This window comes from Phacochoerus africanus, chromosome 8 (assembly GCF_016906955.1).
Source record: "Phacochoerus africanus isolate WHEZ1 chromosome 8, ROS_Pafr_v1, whole genome shotgun sequence".
NCBI classification, from domain to species: Eukaryota; Metazoa; Chordata; class Mammalia; order Artiodactyla; family Suidae; genus Phacochoerus; species Phacochoerus africanus.
The window spans coordinates 163,926,141-163,953,088 of NC_062551.1; the positions used below are offsets into that span (position 1 = coordinate 163,926,141).

The 26,948-nt window shown below is 43.8% G+C and overlaps 1 protein-coding gene across 2 annotated transcripts in view; it reads right to left on the bottom strand.

Annotated features, from left to right (window-relative positions):
• LOC125132230 (cytochrome P450 4X1-like) overlaps positions 1 to 26,948 on the bottom strand; it is a 54,714-nt gene that overhangs the window by 11,548 nt on the left and 16,218 nt on the right. Inside the window, exons 2-13 of one of the 2 annotated variants that reach the window (XR_007136178.1) lie at positions 24,548 to 24,689; positions 22,817 to 22,861; positions 21,279 to 21,406; positions 18,830 to 18,957; positions 18,588 to 18,742; positions 9,108 to 9,208; positions 8,358 to 8,548; positions 4,537 to 4,670; positions 3,155 to 3,219; positions 1,678 to 1,760; positions 975 to 1,145; positions 787 to 852 (exon numbers count right to left, since the gene is read on the bottom strand). Coding sequence is in view for 1 of the 2 variants with exons in the window: in XM_047789167.1 (XP_047645123.1) it covers positions 684 to 852; positions 1,678 to 1,760; positions 3,155 to 3,219; positions 4,537 to 4,670; positions 8,358 to 8,548; positions 9,108 to 9,208; positions 18,588 to 18,742; positions 18,830 to 18,957; positions 21,279 to 21,406; positions 22,817 to 22,861; positions 24,548 to 24,689 (1,341 nt within the window). In the remaining variant the exon portion in view is untranslated. Of the gene's footprint in view, positions 1 to 671; positions 853 to 974; positions 1,146 to 1,677; positions 1,761 to 3,154; positions 3,220 to 4,536; positions 4,671 to 8,357; positions 8,549 to 9,107; positions 9,209 to 18,587; positions 18,743 to 18,829; positions 18,958 to 21,278; positions 21,407 to 22,816; positions 22,862 to 24,547; positions 24,690 to 26,948 lie in introns of those variants that run through there. The other variant, XM_047789167.1, reaches the window with a different exon arrangement.

The window sequence follows — 26,948 nt, forward strand, 5'->3', positions numbered from 1 at the left end:
AATAAGCACGCTTGCAAACAGAAATGACCTACGTATCCCATAAGAGGGAGATAGTTAAATAAATTATAGTGTATCCATATCACAGAATTTCACGAAGCTATGACTAGGAATGAGATGCGTTTTTATTAAGTGAGAAAAAGCAAGAACAATATGGATATGATCCCACAGATAAGAACACACACATACATATGCACATAGGACCTGTACAGGGGAAAAGCTGAAAGAATGCACACCAAACTATTCCGTTTTCAGGAAAGGCAGTAGATTGGGCAGGGAGGTGTGGGCTAGGTTACTTCTAACTCCACCCGCTTTTTCGAGTGTTGTAAACCTTTCACAGTGAGCATACATTCGCCTATTACCTGTGTAATTCTGAAAAAAAGTTTAAAACAATCAAAATTATATGGAAGACTTCTAGCAAAACTCTTGCTTGATATGTGGCAAGAGTAGGAGCCAGAATCAAACAGAAGGGATCTGAAAATCTGGCCGGTCCTACGGAAAGAGATCTGGGTGCTACCTTGGGTCACACAGACACGCTTTGAACAATGGGCAGCTCTACAGGGGCCCTCGGCCCTTCTTCTCTTCACCCCACCCCCACGCTTGCCTTCTCCTCCCTTGTCTTGAACCATCAGCTACGACCTGCCTTCAAAATAAAATGTATGCACTCATCGTACTCTGGGCTGGCATTAGGCGAGTTTCTTCAGGTGCAAGTAGAGCCCGTTCTTGGGTTTGAGGAAAATATTGGGCCTGGAGACGAGAGGCCTGGCGGGTTCTGCCGTCAGTGAGAAGCGGAGCAGAATCAAGGCGACGGCCGCCTTTAACTCAGCCATCGCAAACTGCTGCCCCACGCAGTTCCTGCAGACATCAAGGCAAAGCAAGAGATACTTGAAGAAGGAATGTTCCTTCTGACTCTTTCATAAGCTCCTAGAACAACAAGTCTGACTTCGCTGGCAACATTGTCGCACTAAGTGACTTACCAACATTTGGACGCTGGACTGAAGGGCTCCCTGCAAGACTGTGAGCTGGGGGGTTCCAGGTGATGCCCTCCCTAAACAAGGCGGCACTTGGAGGTGCCCAGAGGACCGTCTCTCCTCTGAGGTTCGGGTGTAAAACGGGGTGACCGTAGCTGATAACACTGCACTGCAGAACTGAAATTTGCCAAGAAGGTAGAACTTCAATGTTCCCTCACACACACAGAAGGCAAATGCGGAGGGTGAAGGGTGTGCCAATTAACTGGACAGGGAGGGAGCCTTTCACGGTGTGTGTGTGTGTCAACGCCTCGTGATACACACTTCAAGTAACTTATCATTTAGGACATTCATATAAAGATGGAATACAGTTTGAAAAAATACAATTCTTTCTCCCTTGTTGGGAGTGAACTTGCACTGAGCCCATGAGCAGCAGCTCGCATTGCTGGGTAGCTTTCCTGAGGCAGGGCTGTATAGTGTGACACAGAGAAAGGTGTCGTGCTCTGGGAAACTAACTGGCCCTTTCAGGGGCTCGAATAGGCACGTGGTCAGGCAAGAAGACGAGCGCATGGTCAGGCGAGAGGACGAGTGCATGGTCAGGCGAGAGGACGAGCTTCCCTGGACGAATTCAGAGAGCTGAGGGGCTACAAGGATAAGACCGTTCCCAAGCAAACAGTTCTGTGCATTTTCAACACCTTCAAGTTGTCCTCACCTTGGTCCAGCTGAGAACGGTAAGTAGGCGTAGCAGTGCCTCTTGTCATTACTCTCCTGAGAGAACCTCAAGGGGTCAAAGGCCTGAAATGAGAGGGCAAGCCCGCCACCATCCCCCACACACCATCAGCACATTTCTTAAGCTGCTGCTTAGCCCTGACCCACAGAAATAGAATACAGAACATCTGGGATTTCAGATGTTCTGCTAGCCTGCATATGAAAAAGGGGTAACGGATTTTAACACAAGAATTTACTCAACAGAAAATATGACCCTTCCAATGTGGATTCAATATAGGCCATTATTAAGGAGATACCGCCCATCTTTTGGTACTACATCTTTAAAATTTGACATTTCCAGCACAACTCCACTCCAAGCAGCCACATCTCAAGGGCTCCATAGCCACAGGTGGTTCATGGCCACCGCACCAAACGGCACAACTCTGGACCTGCAGAACTTGTCTGGCCTCCCAGGTGATTAGTCGGCTGCCCAGATTAAGGAAGGGGAAAGCAGAAACGCCATGGCCATTGGTAATCTTTCACTGTGGGGGGAGGCGGGCGCCTACTTACAGGTCAAGTGGAAATGCTTATGCGATCAGTTGAACCACTAGCCCATTGCACGCGACAGATTTGAAACTAGCAGCTTATGGAAAAGGAAGGGTCTGTCCACTTTGTGAGAGTTTAGAGTTTCGAGAGACTCAGGAGTGCTCCCCATCTCCTTCTGGCCTCTCCACATCCCCTCTCCGCCCTTTCCCATCCTGCGCTGGGCTCCCAACAGACCCCTGTGGTTCCCAGCGGGTTTGGCATGGAGAGGAGATCTGGAGAGTGGGAGGAGCGCGTCCAGGGTACTTCATCCCCGGGCGCCTCCCAGCCAGGCGGCCAAAGGTTAACTGCACACTCTGCTGACAGCCACCACTCCTGTCCAGTGGCCTTCCCCAGCTGCAGTCTCTCTCCGGGTTTCCTAACTCTCCCTCCCACGTCCATCAAGCCCAGAGGAGTAAGCACTGCGGCAGTTATGTGCTCCGTCTGGCTTCCCCGAAACCCTACCCAGAGAGTTCCTCTCTGACGTTCTCCTCAAAACACACTCAAGTCCACTCTCCCCCCCTTGAGTGGGCCCTTGCCTTCCTGCCAGAATTCTGATGGTGACATCCAGCAAAGGAGACCTAGAGTGGCCTGAATGGCTGTGGACAGTCCACACCCTTGCGGACGTCTAGCTAAGTGCTTGGGAGAGCTCCTTAAGAAAACGACTGAGATACAGCCTGGGGCAATTTAGAGCAGATGGCACGGCATTACACCAAGCTGTCCCTCCAAAGCAAGATGAGGTAGGAAGAGAGGAAGAGACGGTGGGCCTTAAGTGGAAAAGTGTCACATTGTCGGTTATGATTACTTTTGTCGTGTTGTGTCATTTGCCACTTCCATGCCTAACGAACACAAAGTACAGTGTTAGTTCTTGGAAGTATTTATGTGTAAGACAGGCGTACCTGTGGGTTTTCCCAGATGGCAGGGTTGTGGTGGAGCCCCCAGATACTGCAAACCACAGTCATTCCTGAGAAAGGAAGGAAATCAATGAGATTGTGGGGGAAAGAGCATATCATGAGCTCCTGTCACACTGCTCTTCAAGAAGACTCTTCTTCTTGAGGGGAAGGAAGTAGCTCTTGGCCGAGTTCTGTGGGTCGTGGGTGATTGCCAGCAGTGAAGGTCCTCCAGGAAGGGGGGCGCTGGTGGCACCTCAGTTTTCAAATCGATGATCTAGTTAATACCCGATTCTATCTTAAGGAGCCGTTGGCATGATGTCAAAATGACAGGCCAGTCTCATGTTTTCTGCCACCTCTGGAAATTACTGACGGGTCTACTAGTGGGTTGTAAAGTACCTAGGGGCAATGGCTGGGGAGCATAAGAACCGAGCTGTACTTCCATCGGGCAGATCCAATGAAAAGTTTCTGGTGGTGCTCTTCATGCATGCAAGGTAGGGAAATGTGGCAAATATCCATGAGGTATGGGGAGTGAGGAAAAGACTGTGAGAGGTGAGACAATTTGAGGACTATTCAGCCACCAGAAATACTTTTGGGAAATCAATTCTGGATCTGTCAACAAAGCGACAGGCAGTGACAAGCTGTTGGTATCGGCACAAGGAATCCTGTGGCTTTGTTCCTAAGGGCAAGAGCGAAGAGAACACTGAAGCAGGTGAATGAGGGTTGTCTCATGTGACCCCTCGGCCTCCCACTTGCCCTGCTCAGACACTTGTGTTGCTCTGGAGAACACTGGGCTCTGGACGTGGGGCCTCTTGAGCTAGTTCCAGCTCTGCTCATCTGCATTTTGGCACCCCCCCCCCTGGTGGGTTTGCGGTATACCAAAGGCGTCTGAAAGTGCTTCGTAGACTGCAAAGCATGTAGAAGGGTCTGGGGACATCATGTTCTAAAGGGAAAGAATGAGAGAATCTATCTGAAGGCTCTCTGTAAACAGTGACGAGCTGCATGGTTATCAGGGGAAGGTGAGGAGGATAATGCAGACAGAGGCCCTCCCTGAGCCTTCCAGACGGGGATAATGGCACTCATCCCCCACGAGTCCCCATCGCCCGGGTCTCAGACTCAGCCAGACCAGGCTTAGCTTAGAAACGGTGTCCCATAACACAAGAAACCCTGGGCTGCGCTTGGGGTTCTGTGCTTGGCGGCACAAGACGCCGTGCCTTTGGGAACGTCGAGGCATTACCCACTGAGCACCTAACAGGTGCCTCACCCTAAACCAGCTGTCCTTGGGCGTGTCTTTGGACTCCACGAGAGCCAAGAAGCCTTCTGGTCGCTGTCACTGTGTTCCCCAGGATCCCCCTGCTCTCCAGAAACTGCTAGAAAAAGGATGCCAGGACCTGCAGGCAAGGAGCGTCCATCTGAGAAGGTAATGGGCTTGCTGAGTTCTCTGGAAAAGGAGAGGACTGGAGGTGCCAAGCGGAGGGACTCCTTAATGCACATCGTGGTGTATGGCATCTCACCCAGCTGGCCCCTGTGGGAACAAGAGAGGGAGCAAGGGCAACTCAGACTCCACATCTAGTGTGTAAATAAGGGTCGATGTTTCTATTGGATGTTGGTTCCTGGTAAAAGCTATTTGACCAATCGGTTGATGCAACAGAAGGTTAACATGGGACTCTTTCTGCCTCAGGATCAGCTGAGGTCCAGAGGAGAGGAACTGAACAGGTGCCAAGTATCCTCATCACAAAATGAACCGCTAAACTACTGTTGAGGGCATTTCTGAAAACTAGTTTTGAAACACTCATGATGTAAATCCAAAACATGGTACACACACACACACACACATACACACACACACACAATGGAAAATTACTCAGCCACAAAAAAGAAGGAAATAATGCCATTTGCAGCAACATGGCTGGACCTAGGGATTATCATACTAAGCGAAGTAAGTCAGACCAAGAAAGACAACACTATATGGGTTCACCAATACGTGGAATCCACCAACAATGATACGACAGAACTTCTTCACAAAATACAAACAGACTCAAAGACTTTGAAACCAAACTTACGGTTACCAACGGAGAAACACTGGGGGGAGGGAGAAATGAGGAGCATACACACACCATCATCCACAAAACCGATGATAGGGGCCTGGTGTATGGCACAGGGAAACCTACTCAACACTCTGTGTTGGCTTAAATGGAAAACGAATCTGAAAAAGGATGCATACTTGCACATGTGCAACTGACTCATTTTGCTGTACACTTGAAGCTAACACAACATTGGAAGGCAACTATACTCCAGTAAGTTTTCTTTAAAAGGAATGTGTTAAGGAGTGGAGAGAGGAGGCCCAAGTGTTTTGAGTGGGCATAGTTGGAATGCTGGAGGACCATGGGGAAGGGAGGAGGGGGCAAAGAGGGGCTTTAAAAGGATTACATAGATGAGCTGACCTGTGCTCTGTTTGGGAAGTATGGGGAGCACAAGACTGAAAGAAAGGCTGTGACTCAGAGCAGACGGAGAGGCAGAAAAGCAACAGGCACAAAACAGGACTGCTCCAGTGGGTCCTAGGGGCCAATGAACAGGCAAGAGGGAGCACTGGGGAACCAGCTTGAAAGGATCTCTAAGCATAAGGATTCCTTTGTCTTGTGAATCATCCCTGCAAAGCCCCAGGGAGGGGCTCTCCCCAAATCCCACAGCTGCAGCCATCCAGAGTCAAAGGAAGCCCTGAATATCCACCACGTTTAGAGGACAAAATCGCCATAGGTACCAGCTGCTTTCTCCTCAGCCTCTCTCCTTCCTGGGACCCTTTCTGGATGGTTGGTAAGTGGAAGCCAATCTACAACCCCATCATCCGTGCTGGCTTCCAGACCCAAGGACCTATGAGCTGGATTAGATGGAGATGCTCTAAGTGGATTAGCCTTTGAAGTTTTTTATTATTGCCCTGGACCAGACAGCTTAAGTACTGAAATGGGACTGCTCTTATGATTTAAATGGATGGAAAGGCTGTGAGATTCACTCAAGATTCCACCCCAGGGATGAAAAGCACTTGTCCCCCACAGCAAGTTTCAAGGGCCACTCCGAGAAGAAGAAAAATGTTTCTCTGCATCCTAGCTAGCCAGATTGGTTCAATAAAATGACACCATATATTTAGTCTCTTTGTTTCACTGTGCTTCTATCTGCTTTTCTGAGTAACTATTTTGAAGGTAGGCTTTGGCTCTTTGGCAATGTGAAATTTTAATTCTGACTCTTTCCTCCTTGAGCCCAGAATAAGAGACGTGATTCTGCTTAGCTTAGCACTTTTCAGACTTAGGAAAAACAGTGTTGTCCATCTCAGCCCCAGTGCTAGGAGAAGAGAGGCATTTTGACCCACTGCAGAAGTGGGTTGATGAGGAGCCCAAATGGAGATGAACAACTTTCCAACTTTTGCAGAGATTGCTCTTTGCAGCGAGCTTTTATTATCTGTCTAAAAGAATGATCAATTCTCAGACTGCCCTAAACAAATCTCCTCAAATGTAACGATGAGGCAATACTATTGCGTGGAAACATACTTTCTTCTCTATAATCTTGCTGCCATTTCTCTTATTAAAATAACTGGTAGTTAACAGAGCCTTTGGCCTTCATCTTCTGGCAGATTCCTTTTAGGCAGAAACCTGGCAGATTTCTTTATGAGTTCACCTTTCACATGGGCCACACAAGAACAAGAAGGTCACTATTTGAGTTGTACATATATCTACCTTAGTCAGGTTTGAAATATCTAAATAATGTTGGGAGGTGATATAGAGTGTTTCTAAACTCAATGAATGAGTAAAATCTTACCAAGCGACAGTGCATTTTGTGCTGTGTAGATTACACCTTTAATTTATGGTAGGAAATGACAGTATTTCATCATAAAAAGTGAGTTCTCTGCTATACCTATAGACGTTCAAATTTTCCTTAACAAATGTTCTTAGCATTTGAAATATGGTGTTTTCCCCCTAGTCACTGGGCTGGGTTGCCATTAGCATTTCCATCTTTCTTTGACCAGCAGAACAATGATATGTGAAATATCTAGCTGGTGTGAGGAGTGTGGTCAGTACTGGGGACCTGTGTTTTTCTTGCAAACAGCATCTCTGAGGGGCAAACCTGTAACCTGGGCTGCACTGACTGACAGCAAGATATGCTGAAAGTCTCGGCAAATGGAGTTGAATTTTTCCACCTGGCTAACTAACTTTTTTATGTGAGAGTCTTTATATTGACAAATAAGGGCAGCATAAAAAATTGATCTGGAAAGAAACAAAAAAGCAGGTAAAAATAAATACATTTACAAGTTATTGTAGAAATAATATAAAAGAGGATTAAAATTCCCACTGAGGAAAAACCCAAAGGTGTCCAATGGTATACAGGCTCTTCCCTGGCAAGAAACAGGAATAAAGCTGAAGACTTGGAAAAATAGCTTAGAAAGACCAGTCCAGGTCAAGGGTTGTGAGCTCACTATGTGCGCCCATCCTGCAAGAGGCAGCTTGAGCGTCAGATCTCCAGGCAGTCTCCTTGAGCCCTGCATGCCAGCTTAGGTGCCAGTCTCCTAAATCTCTGTGGTCACCAATGTGTTACCTCATCGCCCTTAACATGGTATACTGCAATCTTGCGAATGGGGCCTGTCTCCTGCACTAAAGTATGAGCTTGTTGAGGGCAGGACCCACATCAAATCCTGCACAGATTGTATTGCATCTCAGTACTTTAAATATATTCCGCCCATATTGGCTAAACTCATGGACGGTGGGTATCATTTATTACTATGTTCTAAGTCCAAAGCGGATTCTGAGGAGTGAGCAAGTAGATGGGAGAGAATGCCTACCAGGAGGCTTAAAAATACACATGCTCACTCAGGTCCCTCAGAAGAGGAGCCCCATTTGAGCCATCACAGCCCCATTCACTGCCATCAAGTTATGAATGCAAGCCCCGTTTCCACTGTCCCAGGGCCTCAGAGGAAGAAAGAAGTAGGACATTTTACACACCACTGCCTAGAAATACAATGAAAGAGCTAACGACGCATGAGTGAGCGCAAAAGACAAAGGAGTAACTTTGGATCTTCTAGAAAAACAGAAGAATAAGTAGAGTGCCTCCTCTTCTGCTTTCCCACCTGCGTATCTTGAAGCATTATGGCCATCAAGAGGAAAGAATAAAGGAAAAATCCCGTGGAGCAGACTTGGATAAACTGCTTGGGGATACAGGTTCTTACCAGGTGATGGAAGACCCGTCACCCAGGATGCTCCTGATCTCTTCCCGGCATCTCTCCTGATGCTCAGGGTACAGAGCCAGGTGGTAGAGGAGCCAGGTAAGGCCGCCTGTCATGGTTTCATGCCCTGCCAACAGGAATGTGTTTACCTCAGACCATAGGTCAGTATCTGAGAAGCTGTCACCATTTTCAGCCTAGAAAGAACAGTAGAGATATTTTTATGCAATGTCAGTTTATTGACGTTTGGAGCTCCAATCGAATACTCGTTTGGGGGAAAAAGATAGCATTTCAAATAGAGTTTTAATTTTAATTCAATTCAACAAATATGTCTTGTGATCCACATTTTGCCCAGAGCATAAAGAAAACCAAAGATAGGTAAGAAAAGCTGGCCTTGCAAAGTCTTCCTATAATCATTCTGCCAGATGTATCCAGATTTTCCAGCATCTCCTCCTCATAAATTTATTAGCTTACTTTGAGACCCATCTTCCTGTGTTTCCCTAAAGTAATGTGAATCTTTATGATAATCACAAAATTCTGTTGAATCAGTAAAAACTTCAGACTTATCTGACTCCTTCCAGTGACAGAGTTACAGAATTCAGTCTTTTCCTCAAACCCCACAGCACCACCCATCAATTCAAATGTATTGTTCAAAGTAGTTGATCAAATTTGCCTTTGTCTTCCCTCCTCCCTGCTCATCCAACTCCCTACACAATTGACTAGATATGAGTAGGCTCAGAAACTTGAAAGACTTACCAGAGCAGAAAGGGCAATATCAAGAACATTCTGGTACTTCCTCTTCTGAGTGTTACCGTGTTGATTCATGCGGGAATTCTTTCCAGCCTGGATTATCTTTGCTGCAGTAGAATAAGAATTGCCCATTACCAAAGTAACAGCAAAGTCAATCAAAGTAAAATAAATTACAGAGCAAACCATGGCTCAGAAATAGCTGAAAACTTTGCCTAATTTTCTGAGGTCAGGATGAGTACATCATATTTAATAGATTTAATTGACGCAGATGGCTATTTCCCCATCATGACAACTTTTGAGCAAAGTTCCAAAGACAAACAGAACAGACCAAAGATACACTTTATATAACTAGGTAGGCAACATAATTTAAATGATTTCAAATTTGGGTGCAAGTGACCAGTCATTCTTTTCTTCCTCAGAAATTGCTCATTTTTTGAGGAAAAATTATCACACGAAATGGATTGAAAAGAAAGACAAGCAAAGAAATACCAACATACATATAATTGAAGGGCCTAAAACAAACAAACAAAAAATGGAACAGAATATTTAAAAACATAATCCAAGAAAACTTTCTGGGAATAAGAGAAAAGAAATCTATATATTGAAGAGCTCAGGTTATGCCTGGAAAAATTGGAACGGTATAACCAGTTCCAATATATATCCTGATAAAACAACTTGACACTAAAAGCAGAGAAAAGAAAATGTCTTAGAGACTCCAGACAGAAAGGTCAAGTGACTTTTAAGGAAGACAAATTAAACCAGCATCCTACTTCTCAAGAAAAATTAAAAAATCAAGGCAAGATTAGAGCATTTTCAAAAAACTCAAGGAAAAAAATGTGAAGCAAGCATTTGATATTTAGCATAATTATACTTTTAAGTATCAAGTCTACAAAAGAACAGTTATAAACTTGCATAAACTCAGAAAATGCTATGCCTGTGGGCCCATCCTGAGGAAACTATAGTGGATGAATTTCATCCAACCAAGAGATGACTGGGAAAACATTATTAAAATATCCAAGGCCAGCATTTCGTATATTTAATTCTAGATGTTAGACTAAAATAAGGACAAGGATGTAGGCAGAAGAATAACATATAAACCTTAAAAATTAAAATAGCACTAGTAAAAATAGGAATAGGGAGGGGGAAATGGGAAAAATAGATTAAAATTTAATAACTGTCTAGTTAACAAATGAAAATCAATGGATATCATTACAAATTGACTATCAAGTAGCCTGTCACAAAAGAACAAATACTATATGGTTCTACATATATAAGGTACTTGGTGTATCTAGTCAAATTTACACAGATAGGAAGTAGAATGGTGGTTGCCAAGGGCTGAGAGGAAGGTGGAATGAGGATTTATTGTTTAATTGGTACAGAGTTTCAATGTTGCAACATACAAAGAGTTCTGGATGTGGACGGTGGTGATGGTTGCACAACAATGTGAATAAACTTGATAGCACTGAACTACAGATAAAAAAGGCTAAGAAAGTAAATGTTATGCTATCACAGTAAAAATACAAAATACTGACAAATGAGATAGAAAAATTTAAATAAGGAAAAGGGGGATTAAGGATCTATGAAAGGACTAAATACTACTGTAGCCATAGAACAAAAATATAAACTTCTTAAATATCAAAAGATGTTATGTTAAGAGAAAGACAAATACCATATAATATTTATATTTGGATCTAAAATATGACACAAAAGAAATTATTTATGAAATAGAAACATACTCAAAGACATACAAAACAACTTATAGTTACCAAAGGCGGGAGGGGTTGGAAGCAGGATAAATTAGGAGTTTGGGATTAGCAGGTAAGAGGAAAAATATACTACATTTTAAGAGTAAAGAAGAGGGAGTTTCCTGGTACTGCAGTGGGTCAAAGAGCCAACATTATCACTACTGTGGCTTGGGTGACTGCTGTGGTGTGGGTTCCATCCCTGGCCCAGGAACTTCTGCATACCATAGGAGCAGCTAAAAAAAAAAAAAAAAAAGAGCAAAGAAGACATATCACATAGAGAAAGAAACAGTATATGCCAAGTTGAATAATATTCCCCTAAAATTCATGTCCATCCAGAACCAGTGAATGCAGCCTTTGAAATAGGGTCTTTACAGATGTGATCACCCACTAAACCACAAAACACGTTCCAGTAAATCTAAGAAGGCTGAAATCATTTCAAGTATGTTTTCTGACAACAATAAACTATAAGCCAGCTAACGAGAAGGAAACTGGAAGAAACACAACCCCATGGAGACTAAACAACATGCTACTAATCAATTAATGGATCAATGAAGAAATCAAAGAATAAAACAAAAAAATATTGATACAAATGATAATGGAAACTTTCCAAAATCTTTGGGATGCACCAAAAGCAATTCTAAGACAGAAGTTCATAGTGCTATAAAGCTATCTCAAGAAATAAGAAAAATCTCAAATAACAAATCCAAATGTGTATTTAAAGAAACTAGAAAAAGAAGAAGCACCACAGCCCAAAATTAGTAAAGGAAAGGAAATATTAAAGATTTAAGAGGAAATAAATGACCTAGAGACTAAAAATAATGTAGAAAAGATCAGTGAAACTACGAGTTGGTTCTTTGAAAAGATAAACAAAATGACAAACCTTTGGCCATACTCACCAAGAAAAAAAGAGGAAGCCCACTAAATAAAATCAGAAATGAAAGGGGAGAAATTATAAAAAACACCACAGAAACACAAAAGATCATGAGAATAATATGAACAACTATATTCCAACATAATAGACGACATAGAAGACATGAATAAATTCCTAGAAGCATGCAATCTTCCTAAACAGAATTATGAAGACAGAAAAATCCAAATAGCCTGATTATCAGTAACAACATTGAATTAGTAATAACTCAATTAGTTATTGAATTAGTAATAACTGAATTAGTAATAATTCAAATAACACCACCCAAACAAAATTCCAGTTCCAGAGGGCTTCACAGGTGAATAATATCAAACACTTACAGAAGAGTTAATACCTATACTTGAATTATTCCAAAATAACTGAGGCAGAAGGAACACTTCCAAACTATTTTGCAAGGCCAACATTACCCTGATACCAAAACCAAGCAAAGTTACCACAATATTACAGGCCAGTATCCCTAATGAACATGGATGAAAATATCCTCAATAAAATGTTAGCAAATTGAATTCAACAATGCATTAAAGGGATAATATGTCATGGTCATGTGGGTTTCATTCCAGGAATGCAAGGATGGTTTGACATCCACAAATCCATCAATGTGATACACTACATTAACAAATTGAAGAGGAAAATCATATGATCATCTCAACAGATGTAGAAACAGATTTTGGCAAATCTTTTTTATGACAAAATCTCTCAACAAAGTTGGAATAGAGAGACTATACCTCAATATAATAAAGGCCATATATGAAAAATCCACAGCTAACATCATACTCAATAGTGAAAAATGAATACTTCTAAGATCAAGGTCAAGACAAGAATTCCCATTGTCATCACTTTTCTTCAGCATAGTATTGGAAGTCATAGCCACAGTAATTAGGCAAGAAAAAGAAATGAAAATATCCAAATTAGAAAGGAAGTAAAAAAACTGTCACTATTTGCAAATGATATGATACTATATATAGAAAACCCCAAAGACACCACCCAAAATTATTATTTTTTTTAGACTATTCTTTTTTTTTGTCTTTTTGCCTTTTCTAGGGCCACTCCCTCGGCATATGGAGGTTCCCAGGCTAGGGGTCGAATCAGAGCTATAGCCGCTAGCCTATGCAACAGCCACAGCAACTTGGGATCTGAGCTGCATCTGCAACCCACACCACAACTCACAGCAATGCTGGATCACCACCCCACTGAGCAAGGCCAGGAATTGAACCTGCAATCGAATCTGTTCCTAGTCAGATTTGCTAACCACTGTGCCACAACAGGAACTCCCACCCAAAATTATTAAAACTAAAAAATGAATTCAACAAAGTTGCAGAATACAAGATTAATATATAGAAATTGGTTTTACTTCAATACACTAATAATGAACTATTAGAAAGAGAAGTGGGAGTTCCTGCCGTGGCTCAGTGGTTAACAAATCCGACTAGGAACCATGAGGTTGTGGGTTCGATCCCTGCCCTTGCTCAGTGGGTTAAGGATCCAGCATTGCCATGAGCTGTGGTGTAGGTCGCAGACGCAGCTTGGGTCCTGCATTGCTGTGGCCCTGGTGTAGGCTGGCAGCTACAGTTCTGATTAGACCCCTAGCTTGGGAACCTCCATATGCCATGGGGGCAGCCCTAGAAATGGCAAAAAGACCAAAAAAAAAAAAAAAGAAGAAGAAGAAGAAGAAAGAGAAGTGAAGAAAAAAATCCCACTTACGATCACATCGAAAAGAATAAAATACCTGGGAATAAGTAAAAGAAGGTGAAAGACTTGTACTCCAAAAACTATAAGATATTGAGGAAAGAAATAAAAGACTAAACAAATAAATGAAAGATGAAGCATATTCATGGATTGGAAGAATAAATATCATTAAGATGTTCATACTACAAAAAGCAATCTGCAGATTTGAGGCAATTCTTATTGAAATATTAATGACATTTTTCACAGAACTAGAATAATCCTAAAATTTATATGGAACCACGAAAGACATCAAAAAGGCAAAGCAATCTTGAAAAAGAAGAAAAATGCTGGAGGCATCAAACAATCCCAAATTGAAACTATAGTACAAAGCTATCATAATCAAAACTTATAGTACTGGCATTTAAATAGACATATAGGTCAATGGAACAGAATAGAGAAACCAGAAATAGGAGTTCCCATTGTGGTGCAGTGGTTAATGAATCTGAGTAGGAACCATGAGGTTGTGGGTTCGATCCCTGGCCTTGCTCAGTGGGTGGAGGATGCAGCGTTGCCATGAGCTGTGGTGTAGGTTGCAGACACGGCTCGGATCCTGCATTGCTGTAGCTCTGGCATAGGCCAGTGACTATGCCTCCAATTGGACCCTAGCCTGGGAATCTCCATAGGCCGTGGGAGCAGCCCTAGAAAAGGCAAAAAGACAAAAATAAAAATAAAATAAAATAAACAGAGAAACCAGAAATAAACCCACTTTTATATGGTCAATTGTACTATGACAAAGGAGGCAAGAATATAGAGTAGGGAAAGACAATAAACGGTGTTGGGAAAAGTGGACAGCTACATGAAAAAAAATGAAACGGGAACACTTTATTACACAATATACAAAAATAAATTCAAAATGGATTAAAGACTTAAACTAAAGACTTGAAACCGTAAAACTCATCAAGAAATCATATGTAGTACACTCTTTGACATCAGTCTTAACGACATTTTTTTTTGGATTTGTCTCTTCAGGCAAGAACAACAAAAGCAAAAATAAACAAATAGAACTACATCGATGAAAAAGCTTTTGCACAGAGAAGGAAACCACCAACAGAAGGCAACCTACTGAATAGGAGAAGATATGGCAAATGATATATCTGATAAGGGGTTGATATCCAACATATATAAAGAACTCATATGGGAGTTCCTGTCGTGGCTCAGTGGTTAACGAATCCAACTAGGAACCATGAGATTCTGGGTTCAATCCCTGGCCTGGCTCAGTGGGTTAAGGATCTGGCATTGCCATGAGCTGTGGTGTAGGTCACAGACGCGGCTCAGATCTGGCATTGCTGTGGCTGTGGTGTAGGCTGGAGGCTACAGCTCCGATTAGACCCCCTAGCCTGGGAACCTCCATATGCCGATGGGGCAGCCCTAGAAAAGACAAAAAAAAAAAAAGAACTCATATGACTCAATATCAATAGATAGAGATACTGAATAGACATTTTTCCAAAGAAGACACACAGATGGCCAACAGCCATATGAAAAGTTGTTCAATGTAATTATTAAGGAAATGCAAATCCAAATCGCAATTAGATATCATCACATGCCTCTTAGAATGGTTATCAAAAGGCAATAAATAACAAATGCTGGTGAGAATGTAGAGAAAAGCGAACACTTGTGCACTGCTGGTGGCAATGTAAACTGGTGCAGCCACTACGGAAAACAGTATGGTCATTTCTCAAAAAAATTAAGACTAAAACGACCATGTGATCCAGCCATTCCACTTCTGGATATTTACTGAAGAAAACAAAAACACTAATTTGAAAAGATATATGCACATCTATGTTCTTTGCAGCATTATTTACAATAGCCAAGATATGGAAACAATGTAAGTGCCCATCAGTGAGTGAATGAATAAAAAATGTGGTGCATATGTATAATGGAAACCATTCAGCCATAAGAAAGAAGAAATCTTGCCATTTGCAACCATATGGATGACACTGAAGGTATTATGCTAAGTGAAATAGATCAGATGGAGAAAGACAGATACTGTATTGTTTTACTCATATGTGGGTTATAAAAATAATAATAACCCCCCCAAAAAAACCCACATAAAACCACATAAATATATAGAATAGAGTAGTGGTTATCAGTGGGGGAAGGGCAGTGGGGGAGGGAGAAATGCATAAAGGGAATCAACTGTATGGTGACAAATGGAAACTAAAATTTGGTGGTGAGCCACACTATAGTCTATACAGTAGCTGAAATATAATGTTGTTTACATGACACTTGCAAACCAATTTACCTCAATTTAGAAAAAAAAGCAGTGAATAGCAAGTAGCAACACAAATGGCAGCTATTAATCCAAATATATCAACAATCACTTTAAACATCACAAGCCATAACCACACCCATAAATGTTATTTATTCATTTATTTTATTTTTTTCTTTTATTTTTATGGCTGTACCTGTGGCATAAGGAAATTCCTGGGCTAGGGGTCAAATCACAGTGATAGCTGAGGCCTATGCCGCAGCCATGACAACACTGGATCTGAGCTGAATCTGTAACTTACACGGCAGATGTGGCAATGCCGGCTCCTTAACCCACTGAGCAAGGCCAGGGATTGAACCTTCATCTTCATGGACACTATGTTGGGTTCTTAACCCACTGAGCCACAGCAGGAAGGCCTATACTCATAATTTTTAAAAGGACAGAAATCATACAGTGTATGATCTCAGACTACAGTGCAATAGAACTCAGTAACAGAAAGATAAGTAAGTCAGTGTGATTCTAACACATGAATAGACAGACCAATGAAACAGAAAGTCTAGAATATAAGGTCCAAGTTCATATCAACTTAGAATATGATTAAGGGGGTTATCTCCAATCACTGGAAAAGATGGAATTCTTAAAATAAATGCTGATGGGACGACCGGATAACCATTTGGAAAAATGAGATCGACTATTCATATCATATATAAGAATAAATTTTAGGGAATTCCCATTGTGGCTCAGTGGGTTAAGAATGTGACTAGTATCTGTGAGGATGAGGGCTAAGTCTCTGGTCTCATTCAGTGGGTTAAGGATCTGGCGTTGCTGTGAGCTGTGGTGTAGCTTGTAGACACAGCTCAGATCTGATGTCGCTGTGGCTGTGGTGTAGGCCTGCAGCTGCAGCTCCAAGTCAACCTCTAGCCCAGGAACTTCTATATGCCGCAGGTGCAACCATTAAAAAAAAGAAAAGCAAAGAATAAACTTCAAGTGACTCAGAGACCTAAATGCAAAAAGAGCAAAACCACACAAGCACAAGAAGAAAACATGGATGAATTTTCTTTAGGATATGGCTAGAAGGCAGTTCTTGACCAAGGACGATTTTGACCCCAGGGGACATCCAGTAATGGCTGGAAATATTTTAGTTGCCACAACTGTCAGAGTCCTATTATTATCGAGTGGATGGATGTCAGGGATGCAGCTAAACATCCTACAATGCACAGGACAGCTCCTCACAACAAAAACCTCTCCAGTCCCAACTGTCCTTAGGACTGTGGTTGAGATACCCTGGAAAAGGGAAGGCTTTTGACTCTCATTCAAAATCCAGATGCTTTTGCAAAAGAAAATATTGATAAACTTGACTAGATAAAAAATTTTAATGTGAAAAGGTTTTATTTTGAATGAATCAAACAATTAATTTTCCTCTAATATTCTGCATTTTGTTTTTGTCATAATTATGTAGTAGAAAGAATATGTGAAAATTTTTTTTCGCTAAGTTGTTTGTGGATGGCCCCAAACCCACACCTATTTATTCCAATGGGCTATACAAATATTCATATTTTCTGTGTAGGCAATGATGTGAACAGGTTTGAGAACTACTATCGTATATATTGCCCATTCATGTCTTAAGTGGTTTCTAACCTGCTTATCGGCACATCTTCCTTATACTATGGGCGTGTATATGTATGGGTGAGAGTATGCATGAGCAGGTGCGACTTGCAAGTTTCCTGGGGCAAATATATTTTCTTTTAACATTGATTCAGTTCTAGGCACTGTAAATCCCTGTAAGTGTTTTACATACATTAACTTATTTAATCATCACCACAAACCTGTGAGATAGGAGAGGCTCTTTTTATCTCCATTTGACAGATGACACTGAGACAAAGCAGTTACTTACCCAAAGTCATCCTCCTACTTTGTGGTGGACCTGAGTTAATTAATTGCCTGATAAAGATTCTCTGTCATGGTGTTCATGAAAAGTATGGTTGAATTGCTTAAAAAACTTGATTTCAACTTTTATGTTTCACTAAAACAATTATTATTATTTTTTTTGTCTTTTTGCCATTTCTCGGGCCACTCTCACGGCATATGGAGGTTCCCAGGCTAGGGGTCGAATTGGAGCTGTAGCCACCGGCCTACGCCAGAGCCACAGCAACGCTGGATCTGAGCCGCATCTGCAACCTACACCACAGCTCACTGCAACGCCGGATCGTTAACCCACTGAGCAAGGGCAGGGACCGAACCCGCAACCTCATGGTTCCTAGTCGGATTCATTAACCACTGCGCCACAACAGGAACTCCTAAAACAATTATTTTTGAACCAGCTTCTTTTCTTTTCTTTTTCCTGTATAACATGAGATAGGCTCACTTAAAAATTCAAGTGCACAATACAGAAGTGCTCCCCATGGGCACTACGTTGCACCACAGATCTCTAGAACTCACTCGACTCGCACAACTGAAACTCTACACCCGTTGAACAGCCCCCGCTTCCCCCTTCCTTTGAATGCATGTCCCTGCTCACTCCGTTCCTCTGCTCATTCCGGAGCCGCATGACTGTTTTTAGCTTGTGATTATTACCGCAATCACTGCACAAAAAGGCATAGGCCGTACATGCTTTGAAATGTTAGATGCCCACATTTATTTGCTTTAATAAAAACTGTACAACCTAAAACGATGGAGTATAGAGAAAACCTCTACTAAGACTACTTCTATGGATGTAGCAAGCTCTTCTAAAGGACTTGGATTTCATCTGAGCAATGTTCAGAGACAGATTCATTACGAACAAGAATTCTTTCTCTTTTCACATTGAGGCCTATTCCTGTAGGGAGACACAGTGCAATTACAACAGTGTGGGACTCGGATCACCCAAACTCGAGAAATACCTGTGTAGGGATGCAGTATCTTCCTTAACTGCCGAAAGCGGTGGCCCTTCGGGCTGAACTTGAAAATGATGTCATGGTGATATAAGAAATTGTACAAGCGGTAAAAAATTATATTGCTGCCTTCATTTGCTGCTTTTATGTAATGATCATAGGTGCTAGAAGAGAAAGTGGGGATAAAGTGTCAACAAATGGCTTAGATAATGGCAAACGAGTATCCTTTGTTTTGCTTTCCTCTAACTGACCTGTTTATCTGGCAGTTGGTTTCCAAGCCAAAGACGCATCTCATGATTATGTCCAGGGTCAGCAAGGTGACGGGCGCAGAGATCTCCAGAAGCGTGTCCTCAGTGCCACAAATCCTCTCCCACTCACCCTGGCACGGGGTCAAGATCGACACCGTCACCTCCTCAAACCGCCTTCATCCGAAGCCTCCTCCCTGACACTGCGCATCCCACGCAACAGAGACAGTCCGGACCGCGCAGGAGCCAAAGGCCATAGAGGTACTTGGGGGCCCCAAGCCGTCACCCGTTATTTCATCAGTAAAATGGGTTCACTTAGGACAAGGGGCCTCTGGTGAAGCACAGGCGAGTCCGGAGGACAAAGGCAGGGGCAGCTCCTGCAGAGAGGAGGAGGAGTCGGGGGACCTGTTATACACAAAGGTCCACTGAAGGAGAGTGGGCTGGTTTTACTGGCTGAGTTGTGACCGTCTCTCGTTGGCTGAGCTGTTGCTGGGCAAGGAGAAGTTCTCCCTTCCTCCTGCCGGGTAGTAAAGGAGTCGCCATGCACAGGGAGGTCACTTCCTACTGGGTCTGCAATTGCCCTCTAGCCGTAGGATGTGAGAGCTCCCCTTTCTGGCCTCCCGACCCCAGTTTAAATGAGGCTTCAGGGGATCGATGTCCACATAAACAAGCCAAGTGCCTCCTTGGAGGGAGGAAGGGAAAAATGCACCCGACTGGGTGCGAAAGAGCACGGAGCAAACCGGGTGTCCAGTAAATGGCTGAGTTAAGTATCTTTGGCCTTTCAGTTATTATCATAACTCTGCTTTAAAACAGATCCGAGTTCTAGCAAAACAGATAATCTCATACGAGGCCCATAACTACAAGGGCTTCCTCCCTCTTTAGTGCCCAAATGCTAGCTACCTGATCCCATCACTACTCTCAAGAACCAAAGGCACATTTAAACATAAACTTGAGCAGGTCCTCTTGTGGCTCAGCAGTTAGCAAATCTGACTAGCATCCGTGAGGACACAGGTTTGATCCCCGGCCTTGCTCAGGGGGCTAAGGATCTGGCGTTGCCGTGGGCTGTGGTGTAGGTTGCAGACAAGGCTCACATCTGCGCTGCTGTGGCTCTGGCGTAGGCTGGCAGCTACAGCTCTGATTGGACCCCGAGCCTGGGAACCTCTATATGCTGCGGGTGCGGCTCTAAAAAGTAAAGAAAAATGAAAAACCCCCACACAAAAACAAACAAACAAAAAATATTGCGAATGGATAGACAGCAAGGCCCTACTGTATAGCACAGGCAACCACATCCAACCTCTTGGGATAGACCGTGATGGAAGATAGTGTGAGGAAAAGAAAGCATATGTACACATGCCTGGGTCACTCTGCTGTACAGCAGAAACGGCCACAACACTGTAAATCAAGGAAACTTTGATAAAAAGAAAATAGAATAAAATACTTTTCGTAAATGGAGATACACTCAAATACCACCACTGGCCGATTTGCGTAACTGTGCGTGAAAGTGCACAGCACCAGACTTGGAGGAGAATGCCCCCTTCCCACACTAGCCTGTACCTCTAGCCCTCTGCCTGGAGAGCGCGCACAGGTATTCTCATCACAATCCCAGCAGACTTCAGGTTAAATCTGCTCCTGTGAGCTTGGCTGAGAACCTGGCCAACCAGCTGGTGACACTGGGTCTCTCTTGGGAAAAGGGATGGGTGTGCAGACGAAGGCAGAAGGAACCTGTGGCTCTGTTTGATGGCGTTTAAAGCATTATGATGAAGTTGCATTAATGAATCACTTGTCTGGTTTTTAAAATAAATGCAATTGAGGCATTACAAATACACCGTGTACTAGCGGAATTTTGGAACAGAACTCATTTATAGATCAGGGACCACCCACGAGAATATTCTTCTGCGACATCCTTCTGCTCCTGATGATCCACTCGACCTGCAAGAGGAAACTCACGTCCGCAGATGTGTAGATACATTCTTTCAGTGTAGATACACTCTCTCTAGGTCCCTTACGGCCTTCAGGCAGGTCCACTCCCATTGCAAAACTTTCGGTCCTGTTACCTCACTCGGCTGCCTTGAGTGCTCTCATCCACATTCCACACATACTCAAGTCCATGTGAAATCGGAGTCTCCTCTGAACCTGAAGCCATTCCAGCTGCTGCTGGTTCCCTTGCCTGTCACCGCAGCACTTACCGTCTGAATCGTACCACGTGGTACTTGCTTTACTGCAAAGGGTTTCAAAATAAACCTAAGACAGACGACCAGATCTTCCTCTTCTTTTCTTACCCAAAGAACCACAGCAAAGACTTACGCGGACACCCATTCTCAGTGGGTTCTTGCACTGTGGTTGACTTCTAGAAATCATCCCCCTTTGACTCTCACTTCCCACCTAACAGCGTCTAATTCAGTCCCTGGTGGAGGCCTTTGGCAACACACCAGAGCATCTCCGCCCCTCCACGTACCAGCATTGTGTTCACAGAATGGGCCATTATCTCCACATGCGATTTCAAGGCGTTCAAATGGAGTCCGGGCGTCAGTAGGCGACGATGCTGGAACCACTTAGGTCCATTCAGATTCAAGAGTCCTTTTCCTTGAGAAATAAAAGGCACAAAACCTCATGCCATTTTTTTTTTTTTAATGAGATGAGGGAGGAGAGGTGAGGAACACAGATATGGAGTGGCTCTGACACACGGGGAGTCATGACGTGGTGGGATATCGACGTGGTACTTAAATATGAAGAATGAAGTGAGTTTCGATGCTTCCCCCCGGGATGGATGTGTATCCAGCGCTGTGAGAAAGACCCCTCGTTTTAAAGCCCAATGAGTGCGCTAGTCCTGAAATCACCAACTCCTTTCCACCGGTGGAGTAACTAAGTCGCATGACCTCCCTGAGGTCTGGTTTTCTCACGGGTAGAGTGTGCTGGTAAATTTCTACCTCGCTGTGCCCCGTACAGATTAAATGAAGGTGTACACATAAGGTGCCTGACCTGGGCTCTAGCTCACGGCAGAGGCGCAACAAATGTTCACCTCCTCTCCACCCCAGACCAATCCGTAAACTACACCGTGAACACAAAATTCACAAGGAACTAGATAAGAGTGACCACTCAGCTACCCTCTCCTGAGTGCAGCTCTGTGCTTCACACCTGGAAGTGATACGAAGTGAAATCACCCATCAAACCTGACACCCCTGAACCTGCTGTTACCAGGGAGATCGTTAAAGATTTGGCTGTACGTTGACCTTGAAGTTTAATGATACATAATCGCCATCATCCACTGAGTGCTTACCACACGCCAGGCTTGTGATGCACAGTCCAGCGCTGTTACAATACCCGCCGTTATACCAAATGCTGAAAATACATGTGTTTCATTTAATCCCCACAACACCCCAAAGAGGTAACTCTCATCCTTGTTCTCAAGGATGAGGAAACAGAGGCTTAGAGAAATTAGAGGACTTCCCCAAAAATCACACAACTAGTCAGCGGTGGTGGTGGGGGGGGAGAGGATTCAAACTGATGTAGTTGGGAATCCAAAACCTTATTCTCTCATTTAATTCCTTCCTTGTCTCACATAAATACCAATCGTATGCCTAAAAAGCTTAATTCATCTGCTCACGGAATATTTCCAAACTGTACTTTGAAGCAAACCTTTACTGATTTGCATATGGAAAAAGGAAAGGAAAAGGGCCAAGCAAACAAGAGAGAAGAAAGAATAACATAGAGACTATATGGATGGAAAAGCTGCAGTTGTACAGACAGAGGTGGGAGGGAGTCGCACGTCTGCTGTCTTGCCAATGAGACTTTGGGGAGAGAAATGGATGAGGACGGTTCCTGGGAAGTTGCACCACTCGACCTGCCCCTTGACCTGCCCCTCGAAAACGTGCAGAATGGCTCTTCCATACTCTCGACGCTTGTGAACTCCGATTTGAGTTTCCTTGGCATGCTCTACACAGGAAGGGGCCTTTAAGAGACCGAGGGTCACCCCTTTCTTTCGCACATACATACCAACGATGGGATCCATGAACTTGTACAGGAAGTTGGACTTGGGATCTGCGGAGTCAAGCGAGGGAAACAAAAGAAAACATTAGAGGAACAGTTCCCAAAGTGGCTGGTGGTTCTCTTCCTCTGCCTGCACTAACCACAAGCAGTGAGTAGGAGGGGGCCCAGGTCTCCTTTCCTATAGCCCTTGGCCAAACTGGGGAAACCACACATCTTGGTTCAGGCAGCTGACGACAGCAGCCCCCCGAGGCAGACAGGTACAGAGACCCAGATTCCTCACTTGTTTCTACTTCCTCCAATGGAAACAGAGGTTCCCCGAGGGTTACAGAGTGTCCAGTGTAGTAGTCGGGACGATATATCACCTCCTTTTGGGAAAGTAAATTAGCTATTAGGGGAGAGACTGGCAGACCCCAGAGAGTGAGACCCTTCTGGTGGTTCTGGGAGCCCTAACAGGAGGGTATTTTACAGCTCACATCCTTTACAAGGTGAACGTGAGACGCATCAGAGCCGGGGACTGGGAGACGTGGAGACTTTCAGGAAGAGGCTGCTTTCTTTTATCAGGTTTTATTAAGAGAAAGATGAACATATCAGACCTTGGTGTCACCAAGTTGAGGGAGTAAAAATTGGCACATTTCAATTTGGGGCTAGGAGACAATCTACCCTGGAAGCCTCGAGGAATAACCGGTTGAGTGATTTCAATGCCCCCTGCCCCGAGAGGGAACACAGCTGAGACATATGCAGAAGATAAAACGCATGTGGTCTATGATCAAGAGGTTAGACTGGTGAATAGATGAGTGGCATCAGGTTTACCTACTGAGTCAGGAGAGGCAGTGCCACCTCTGAACTCCTTTGCAGACGTCACATTTAATAAGGTGGTGGGAAGGACGGGGAGTTTGGGGTTAGTAGATGCCAACTACTGCCTTTAGAATGGATGAGCCATGAGGTCCTGCTGTACAGCACAGGGAACTATATCCTATCACATGTGATAGAACATGATGGAGGATAATATGAGAAAAAGAATGTATATGTAGGAGTTCCCATCAGGGCTCAGCACAGTTAATAACCAGACTAGTATCCATGAGGATGCAGGTTCGATCCTTAGCCTTGCTTACAGGGTTAAGGATATGGCGTTGCTGTGAGCTCTGGTGTAGTTCGCAGATGTGGCTTGGCTCTGGTGTTGCTGTGGCTGTGGTGTAAGCTGGTAGATGTAGCTCCGATTTGACTCCTAGCCTGGGAACTCTCCTATGCCTCAGGTGCAGCCATGAAAGAAAGAAAGAAAGAAGAAAGAAAGAAAGAAAGAAAGAAAGAAAGAAAGAAAGAAGGAATATATGTATGACTAGGTCGCTTTACTACGCAGCAGAAATGGACAGAGCATTGTAAACCAACTACGATAAACAATTTTTAAAAAAGGAGAAGAAAGGTACTGGGAGTGGGGAGTATTTTGAGGCTGAACTCACAAAACCAAGAAGAGCCAGTGAAGGCCCTGGACAGCCAGGGTTGGTGGCTGGGCTTTAAGATCCATGGACCTAAAAAGGCTCCCGTGGGTCTGAACTAGAGGAGGGACCGAGGGGCAGGCAAGCCCCTTCAGGACTGGGGAGAAACTTCTCTGCACTTTCCCCAGTGTCTCTGAAAGGCCCAACGCCAATCTTTGCACCTTTAGTCCCTTTAGACTCCTGCCCGGGGCTGTGCATATCACTCCTAGAAGGATTAGGATCCCGAGACTCATGCCTTTCTTACCTGGTCTGCTCAGAAGAGTCTTTGCATAGTCTGGGTCATAAATATAGAAAAACGCCTGAAAGGGCCCAAGCCAGAAAGGAAAGGCACGCGGGTATTTGTCTATAACCTCCCGGAGCTTCTCCATTCCACCATTCTGAATTATCTGCAGTGGGAAAAAAATGAAGGGAATTAGAGGAGCCAGGCCCTCCGGACTCATGCCCTCCACAGCGGCAAGCGGAGCTCAAGGCCTGGATAAGGTCCCACAGGTAGAGGCTTGACCCTTTGTCTGGAATCGAGGGACCACTCTCTCCTTGGGGTTTCTAAGCTTAGGGTGTACTTTTCTAAGCAAGGTGAACATACTCATCTTTTGCAGGATGAACACATGCTGCAACCCCAGACCACGTCACTGCAGAATGACAAAGACTGTGAGCCGCTGTCCTCCCAACGGGGAGGGTGAAGTGAGTGGAGTCACACACCCTGTCTCAGCTGCCGGCGTCGCACACTTAGGTTAGGAGTAGAGTCTGGATGCTGAAAAAAATGCTTCTTCCATGTGAAGGAGAGAATGTCAGTAGATGGGACATGCACAGGCATCAGCTCCCCGTCCTTCCTGTCTAATTACTGAGGAAGGAGTCCGTCTCCTGACTTAACAGCAAACGCTTCTCCGAAAACCGGCCAACTCCATCTGCATGGAAAGCCTAATTGTCTTCCCTTGCAACAGCAGAAGGCAGAAGGCTCATTTATACAGACATAGCGAGGCTTGAAGCAAACTCAAGAGCGAAAACTCTCGGCTTCCAACAGGTAGAAATTAGAGTACAAATGCCACATTCAGAGGTGAATTTTTGCCTTGATAAGCAGATTACTATGGCTCATATACTTAGTTCTCCTAAATCTTTGATAATAAGATCCATTTACATCTGCTTCTTGTATAAAGTGGGAGCGTGGAGGGGAACCTGTGTGTGTGTGTGTGGATGAGCCTTGCTACACATTTGAGCACAATCACAGGGGTCCTGATGTGCAAAGAAACCTTAAGCCTGGCCCGTTCTTCCTGTGCGACCAGTTGCAGCGTGGGCTGTGGGGTTGTCTGTTCTCACCCTCAGATGAGGTGGAAAACTTTGGCTCCTAATTTCCTCTGTTATCAGCTGGCAGCTCTAACCCAAGAAGTGTTCTCTGGAGAGTTTAAGGCCCTCCGAATGTTGAAACTCTTGAAATTCAGTTTCTGAAATACTAGACTCTGTTTGGCTAACATGCCCCACAATAAAGCCAATGACGAGGATCCACTGATGGTACAAACAGTGTTTCCCATGAGTGCAAATATTTATTCATTTATTCATTTGCAGACAATAAAGTATTTATTAACTGCCTGTTATATATAATAGGCAATAGAGACACAGAGAAATATAAGACAAACAAGGGCTTTGCCCTCATGGAAGTTATAACTTAATATGAGGATTATTTCCTCAGGTTAGAAATTGGCATGGACACACTCAGCCACAGGCATTTGGTTTTATTTTCAGTAACTCCTGCCCGGATGAGAAGGACAGAAAGCTAATGTGAATCCTGTAACACAGGAATTTGCATTTCTTCATCCACCTATCTAAATACATTTGAAAATATGTATCACATATATTTAGGAAACTTTTTTTTTTTTTGCCTTTTCTAGGGCTGCACCCGCGGCATATGGAGGTTCCCAGGCTAGGGGTCTAATCAGAGCTGTAGCCTCCGGCCTACACCACAGCCACAACAACGCAGGATCCAAGCCGCGTCTGCAACCTACACCACAGCTCACGGCAACGCCGGATCCTTAACCCACTGAGCAAGGCCAGGGATCGAATCTGGTTCCTAGTTGGATTTGTTAACCACTGCGCCACGACGGGAACTCCTAGGAAACATTGTTCAGAAATACTCAGAAAATGCTTACTCCTCTGATAAATAGTAATAACTGACATTTACCAAGCACTGAGATGAGCTAGATGCTGCCAAGTACTTTCGATGCTTTATATTCTTTAATCTTTACATCAAAAACCCTATGAAGCAGATACAATTGCACTCACCATTTTACGGTTGAGGAAATTGAGCCTCAGAGAGGTTAAGTAGTCTCTCCAAGATCATATAGCTGGCAACTAGTAGTAATGGAACACAGCAGAACTCTGCAGCCCCCCAAGTACAAAAGCCTCTCCATGCCTCCTGATTCTTGTTTATAGAAAAGTTGAAGTCTCCCAGGCCTCCCTGAGTCACAAAACAGCAGGATCAGGCAGCTAATGATTAGGAAAATAGAGTCATAGACCCAGTGTCTGATGTACATTCCTGAGTTATTTTATAGATACTGTAACTGCCACCAGAGGAAAGGGCTAACAGCATGATGCCCAGATTGCAGCCATGACAGAAGCTGCTCCACCTTGAACAGCACTGAATCAATGGCTAG